Below are 8,311 nucleotides of genomic sequence, written 5' to 3' on the forward strand. Positions count from 1 at the left end.
TATATATATATATATATATATATATGTATGTATGTATGTATGTGTTTATGTGTTTGTCTCCCACCAACATAGCTTGACAACCGATGCTGGTGTGTTTACGTCCCCGTAACTTGGCGGTTCAGCAAAAGAGACCGATAGAATAAGTACTAGGCTTCCAAAGAATAAGTCTTGGGTTCGATTTGCTCGACTAAAGGCGGTGCTCCAGCATGGCCACAGTAAAAAGACTGAAACAAGTAAAAGAGTAAAAGAAAAAAGTGGAGAAATATAGTGTGAGAATAAAGCTTAAAAGCATGGAAATAGGTATATGTAGTGGAAATGAAATGTAAGAAGGCAGTTAAAGGTTGAATTTTATAGATTGGTAGAAATTACTTATAGGAACTAAAGGTATGTTTTTGCCAATGTTTACAACAATAAACGCGATCTTTAAACGTATTTACAAGAGTATTCTCCAAGAAAAGGATGAGAAATTGTTCTTCGTTACGGAGCGGACAAAAAGATTTACCTTTGTTTTATGAGAAGGATCTAGATAGAATTTTCCATTCTAAATTGAATTGTTTATTATGTTCCTTTAGAGACCAAATTAATTTACTAAGCCCAATATTGATTGATATGTCTAAATCTAGAGTAATGGTTCGATATTCTTTTCGACAACTGAAATGATGAGCTACCCATGTAAAAAAAGACATCAGGACCGAAAGTAATTTTACATTGATAAACAGAGTCTCTAGTCCTAGAATTATTGCTCAGGAAACGAATACGATTCGATTTTATATCAGAAATATTAATATTGTTGTTATTATTGTTCAAAGAATGGTTAGCATTGATAATATCAATGTTATTATGTTCATTAAGTATATTTGTATTTAACAATTTATTGTTAAGCGAAGAGATGATTTGTGAAAGGTTTTTGGTGTTTGAAAATCCTATTCTAATTCGGTGTGAATTGATAATGGAATGGTATCTTGAATTTTTTGGAAAATTCTTATTCGAACTAAAATTTATATAGGTATTACCGTTATGACTTGTTTTCATGTCTTGATCAATAGAGGCAGAATTAATGTCAATAGGGTTAATATGAGTAATTTTTTCTTTATAACCTGCTTTAAATAAGATAGTCATAAAATTCGGCTTTAATGTTTAAGATATCAACATTAGCAAATAATCTAGAAAGTCTAAGTGAAATATTTCTAACTAAATTCCTTGTAATAACATTTGCACGATTACTGAAAGAGCTAATATATTTTAAATTAGTTGAGTGTTTATGGTATGGAAATATGAATAATTATATAAGTTAAGGGTGATATCTAAAAAGTACCAGTCAAACACTAGCCGCTTTTTCAAAAAATTCAGCCCTTGTGCCTATAGTAGAAAAGATTATTATTTTAAAATCAGTGGATTGGTGGAATCGGTAAAATGTTTGACAACATGTCAAGACGTTTGTAGGTAATTTCGTTCCCTGTTGAAATCGTGTCTTGGTTAATATAGTCATTCATCCTTCCATAAAATATGTATCAAGGTAAAACAGAAGTCAATATAATTATCCACGTACTCCGAAAATTTCCGACCATGTGCTTTGTTAGAAATCTATTTATTTTTTCTGTCTCTTTCAGTGAATGGGATTGTTTTGAAATGTTCCAAGAAGATCCAGAAAGGGGAGAGTTGCAACATTCGAACTTCATGGTCTACATCAAATTGTTTCTTTACCTTCTATTCTTTCTTATAATACTCGCTTCCTCAGTAATACAGAAGCTGACATTACATATTATGACCAAACTTTATGCATATGAGGTTTGTATATTACAGTTATGGAAAAGTTTCTTTTCTTTTAGGTATTAAGCATTCCACGTGCAACTTATTTCAAACAATTTCCGCCATTTGCTTTCTATCTCCATTGTTAGCATTTTCGCAGTGCCTCATATGCTGCAAAACTCGGATGCATTTTAGCTGAATTACTATCTTTTAGCTCTTTTTCGTTTACTTGTTTCAATCATTGGACTGCGGCCATGTTAGGGCACTGCTTTGAAGGCGTTAATCGAACAGACAAAACAGAAAGAAACGCTTACATAATTATACACATATATATGATGTGATGTGATGCAATGTATGTGTGTGTTTGTATGTGTGTGTGTGTGTGTGTGTGTTTGTGTGTGTGTGTGTGTGTGCGTGTTGTGTGTGTGTGTGTGTGTTTGTGTGTGTGTGTGTGTATGAGTGTACGTGCGTGCGCGCATACAACGGGCTTCTTTCAGTTTCCGTCTACGAAATCCACTACGAAATCACAAGGCTTTGTTCGGTTCAGGGCTATAGTAGAAGATATCTGCCCAAGGTGCCTTGAAGTAGAACTGAACCCGGCGCCATGTGGTTGAGAAGCAAACTTCACAAAATATTGAGTTAAGTAAATAGTGAAAGCATGAGAACAAAACACATTCACAAAATTATGGATTTCCAGGTAGAAAACAAAAATGAAATACTCTCCTGAATAAAACCACGAATACGGTACTCAACAGACAAGTAACTGGTGAAATAAGACACTTAATGTTTGATAACATCAGCAGCCAGGAATTACATAAATAAAGTGAACATCTAAAAAAAACAAGACAGATCTAACAGCTAGAATTCATTTGGTAAAACAGTGACAATAGGAATTGAGCATAACTTTTTTCAACAAATCTTCATAGTGAATAAATATGAATCTGGATACATAGAGTAACTTTTATTATATTTTCATAGTTTTCTTTTTCTCTCAGTCGAACGAATCGACTCCAGTACTTAGTATTTTAAGCCTGGTAGTCAAATTATTGACCTCTATTGCTGAACTGCTACGTCACGATGACGTAAACACACCAATACCGGTTATCAAGCAGTGGTGGTGGGACAAAAATGCGGACACAAAGACACACACACACACACACACACACACATATACAAGACTTTCAGTTTCCAAATCTACACGCAAGGCTCTGGTCAGTCTGAGGTTATAGTTGATGACACTTATCCAAAGTTCCACTCCGTGGAACTAAACTTAGAACCATGCTATTGTGAAGTAAGCTTCTTACCATGGAGCCACGTGAACAAAAATATAATTAACCTTGTAAAACTTGACGAAATATTCTTAAGAATACTTTATTGTCATGTTATTTATACTAACAAGTATACTAACATGCTTCTATGTAATCGCTCGATTTGCTTGAAATAACAACTAAACCTTTTAATCACATATCTATGTAAAACGGGAAGTTCATATCGAAAAATGTAATTCTAGATATACTAAAGAAGAGTACGTGATGATCACGGTTGGAATGCATCTGTGCATAAGTTTTTTCGCTCAAGATTGATCAATAACAATGAAATATACATACGAACACACACACGCGCGCGCGCATGTAGGATAGTGAGGGTGGCAGTTAAGATAGAAGAAAAAAACAATAGGCAGTTCCTTATCTTTTATCTTTTACTTGTTTCAATCACTGGACTGCAGTGAAAATTTTTTATTTATCTAATTCGATATGTGTGGTGAGATAGCAGAACCGTTAGGGTGGAAAAACAAGCAAACAATACTTTGCATAATTTTTGTTGTTGATGATTTTTACGTTCTGGTTTCAAATCTCGTTGAAGTCAATTTTCCCTCTCATCTTTTCGGGGTCGATAAAATATAATGCCAGTCAAATACTAGAGTTGTTGGTATCGACTAATCCCCTTTCCTCAAATATTTATGACTTTGTGCCTAAATCAGAAGCACTGACTTAATTCAATTAACTAGCTTATTACATATAAAGTTACCTATTAGTTTGGTAAAATCAATGATTTGCGCGTATTTTTTAAAAAGAATTTTCTGGTTTTGAGAATCAAATGTGTTGGAGTTGACGTAGTTAATAAATTTCAAAAATTAAACCTTTTATGCTTTTAATCTCACACCACTCCTTAATCTTGCTAACATCACATAGTTATTCAAATCTCTAAATGAAGTTATTCCTGAAAAGGCTCTGATAACATCTTCTCGAAAGAAAGAAGGAAAACTAAGAAAAATGTTATATAAACCTATGCTTAAATCTTTCTAAAACCATCGCGTATCCCCTCAAGTAAGTATCAGTAATATTACTCACTACGATCGAAATTTCTCAATGCACAAGAGAATTAAGAATCCATAAAATGACAACGTAATGGTTTAGTTTCTAATGTCACTATGTCATACATTAAAATTTAGATACTATCATTAACACTTTTATAATTAATTATATATCTTATTTTTAAATATATGAAATGTAAACTTTGTTTCTATTGACAGAGTGGAGAAGACAACACAGGGTTTACGTTACTTTCAATTGCAATTTGCATACCATATGGAATTGGTTTCCTCTTTTCCATTCACAAATTTGCTTTCAATTCTGAGAAAAGATCTACATTTTCAGTCATAATGATGGTATGTATATTTATTTTGAACAGAATTAAATAATGATAATGCATTTTATCATAAGCTATATTTTAATATCGCCTTTAATACTTGTTTGTCTTGAGATCTACAGTTATGTATAGGAAATCTCCCCTTGTTGAATTGGCAGTAACAATTATAGTGAAACCGAATTATCTAAGATGTTTGTAAGATTCTTCCTGAACTTATCTATAACAGACCGTCTATATGACTTAATACTGCCGGGGCATTATCCTTGTACAGGATGTGCACGATTTTTAGGGTATCCATGATAAATTACTCGATGAGATCTCAAACACCAGTCCAATCGTAACACCCCATGGATACATTGAATGATGGGGTGTCTTGTTTTTTCACCCATTGTATTTAAGCAGTGTGACTTTCTTGCGTTCATAACTATTCTGATATCGAAGTCACTAATTCTGGTAAATTGTCTATTGAAGTTTAGGACTTTAAATCGGATAAAAGAAAAAAAAACTCGAAAACTTCAAAGCTGCTCTGATAAACACCATCAAAATGGTACGAGTTCTGTAATGCTGTCGTCGCCATCGCCACTGAAGTCATTCCTCCGTGCATGATCATGATCATCCTCATTTTTTCATTCAACATATGGAAACACTGATGGTAGTTTCTCGTGGTCCGAGAAAGATGGTCCTGCTTAAATGATTTTTTTCCCGTGATCAAATTCATGTACATTAGCTCGCACCTTCCATCAAATCAATGTTGCCTGGACAGGTGCACGGTGTACCATATGTCAGGTGTGGAAGTGATCGCAGAACGACATGAAATGAAATGTTTTATTCAAGAAAACAAAACAGTACAAACCACCCAGTCCAGGTACTGAAACCACGACCTTGCAATCACGAGTGCAATACCTAAACCACTAGGCCATGTGCTTTCGATGTGTATGTAAATATATTAAGAAAAAGAGTAATTGGTTGTGTTTTCTTGTATAGTCACAAACTATTAATTTGAATCTTTCTTTGATTTGGCAATATGCAATAGCTAAACATTTTGCAAATCATTGTATTCTTAAAAATCCATATTAATATATAAAATCCAAATTCTATGGATAAATATTTACCTGTGAAGCTGAAATTTTGCTTGGGATATGATTTTTAAAAGAGACTAAAGTAGTAATGGCGATACAATCTTGGTTCTTATAAGTAAAATAAAACTAATATTGCTTTCAGTTTATTTCTTGAAAACGAATAATTCTTGAACTTATTGTATCCTATTTTGATGCATATCCTTATTACAGGCTCTCCTGCCAGAGACGTTTCATTCCGTCGGACTTTGTGTATTCATTTTCCATATATCCTCAAAACTGCATATTTTGTCCCAAATTGTATTGCTAAATAGTATAGGAATAATACCAAGCCTATCCAAACTGTTATTCACTAAACACAACAAAGGTAACGAAACATATTTTTTATTAAAAGATTAACTGTATGAGATTATACTTAAAAACTCCAAACTGAATTTTGCAAAAGGGGGCAAAGAATTACACCTTAGGGATAAAAGGTCAAACATAAATATTCGACTTTACTTGTTTCTTTATTCATTTATATCCATTTTTTGCGTTTGTGATATTATTTGTATTCAAAAAATCGTTTAATGAACTCATCTGCTATATATTGCTGGTCGTTCAATCGCATTGAAGAAATTAAAAAAACCGTGGTTACGCTAATAACTTGAATTAAATCTAGCTTAGCAGCGCAAGAGATGTAGTTAGGAAATCTGAGAGACGATTTTGCAAGGTGGAACAAAATTGCTTTTCAGTTCCTTGTTGATAATTATGAAAGTATATCCTCTGAATGGTCAACCGTGATATATTATTGTAATTTTTTTTCTTAAGGAACAACATGTGAAATATGTGCGGCACTCTCTTTCGTTGTCCGAACTCCGGAATTTTGTACCGGCTGAATACTGTTGTTATAGCTTTCGTTGCAATAAGGTTTGAATGAATATTTTGTAGTTAATAGCCTATTATTAAGTTCTGTTCTATTAGAATAAAGTAAAATAAATAAGGATTCGGATATAGATTAAGTTTTCGAATATTAAACTAAAATATCCTTTTTGCTATTTGAAATTTACCTTGAAACTATTACTTTAATGATTCAGGCGAGTAGGTCTACGTAATTTGTAACATGTAAAACAATGTATGGATGTATAGGATAAATAATTTTTAACCAGTCGAGTTTGGTAATCTAAGCCTTAATATACAATGGCATCACATTTTGTTAAAGTTACCAAGTATGGAAATACAATTTCTTTTCATTAAAGCTAAGTTTAAAGAAGCAACTTACTGTTTCGCAAAATCTGTACTCTAACGATACAGTATTTCATGTATTCTTGCTAAGAATACAGTCTCCGTTTAATGGTTCATAAAAATAACAATTTTTCTCTTGAACAATATAAATAGATATTAGCATATTTAATGTATGAAAAATAAAAAAGCACGAGCTAAAAATAAATATATGCTGGGAAGTAAAATGAATGCAGACGGTTAGTATAGTTAATTAATTTAAAAAAATATCCTGATGTTACGGAAGACAATTCTGAGTATTTTTCTGTAGATATCTAAGAAGTGTATAACTTCTTACAACAACTTCTGTTATTGTTTCTGATTAGCATGTACCATTATAATTTATGCATAATAGACAGAATTGAAGGAAATTAAAATTTACATATCTTCGTTTTGGATTAAATTGTGTATTCTTTTAAAAAAGATTTAAAGTTTAAAAAATTATGAATTATAGAAAACCTTTACAATCTGTTCGTGCTTCATTCACCATGAGAGTTTTATTACTCTCGTTTCCAACATCACAAAGTGATTTAAGCAGCTATTAACAGACGTCCTTCCTCAGACAGAACCCCTTCTGTTCAAGGTGATCAATATTAATACTCCCATACAGTCATACCGATTGGATACTTTTCCTACGTCCCGGACCAAACAAAGAAGCACACTGTCATCCCTATGGCAACTTAGGATTCTCTAACTCTCATAAGCTCAATTTTCTCCCTTTCTTTTTCACTTCGCTGTTAAAAGCCTTTACTCCTTTCAGCTAGATAGTTGCGCTTCCTGACCACCAAGTCCTATCTGACCCACATAATAAAAATCATATAATTATCATGTTTGTGTTTCACCAGTCAGTTCCTGAACTAGACACTCACACAACCCTTTTCCTCTCAACTGCACCCACCATAGTTCTCCTATCCCTTTTACCAACAAACATCGACGAAGATCTTTAAATTAAATACCAACTGGATAAGTTCTACCAATTTTAATGAGCCTTAAAATATTATGGTGTCTACCCTTTAAACATGATGGCTAGCCATCGGATTTGCGGTTGCATAATAAATATCTTAATGTAAAATCAAAATGTATTTTCTAACAAATGATAGTGATGCCTGGGTAGCCGTAATTTAACAGACCTATATTGAAAAGCATTCCAGTTTGGGTCATCTCATTCTTTCTCAAGCATTGTGTATCTACTACATTGCTCAACGTTTCATTCCTCAATCTAAGCAAGATGTAATTTGAGGGAGAATCGCTGCAATTATGGGCAGATAGAGCACCCACATGGTGGTTCCTTTGTTTGTTATCAAATGATGATCACTAGTTAGTGTCAATACACAATACAGCGCATCTCAGTTATTTCCTCTGTTTCTTTATAACAAATATATCTTTTATTATATCTATTAGTAATTCGATAAATTATACACTTCCTATTGATTTTATATGATGGCTGGAATCCCTTGTCATGAACAACAAATAAGGGTTTCCGTAAAATAAAGCGTTAACCATGCTTCATGGACACGAATGTGTCTTATGAGGCCTACTGTTACTTTGATTATATATATATATATATATATATATAT

General features: G+C 32.8%; 1 protein-coding gene across 1 annotated transcript in view; it reads left to right on the forward strand.

Annotated features, from left to right (window-relative positions):
• LOC128248065 (chitin synthase chs-2-like) overlaps positions 1-8,311 on the forward strand; it is a 43,051-nt gene that overhangs the window by 1,143 nt on the left and 33,597 nt on the right. Inside the window, exons 2-4 of the mRNA XM_052968459.1 lie at positions 1,611-1,788; positions 4,283-4,417; positions 5,688-5,841. Of these exons, the coding sequence (XP_052824419.1) occupies positions 1,611-1,788; positions 4,283-4,417; positions 5,688-5,841 (467 nt within the window). The remainder of the gene's footprint in view (positions 1-1,610; positions 1,789-4,282; positions 4,418-5,687; positions 5,842-8,311) is intronic.

This window comes from Octopus bimaculoides, chromosome 6 (assembly GCF_001194135.2).
Source record: "Octopus bimaculoides isolate UCB-OBI-ISO-001 chromosome 6, ASM119413v2, whole genome shotgun sequence".
NCBI classification, from domain to species: domain Eukaryota; kingdom Metazoa; phylum Mollusca; class Cephalopoda; order Octopoda; family Octopodidae; genus Octopus; species Octopus bimaculoides.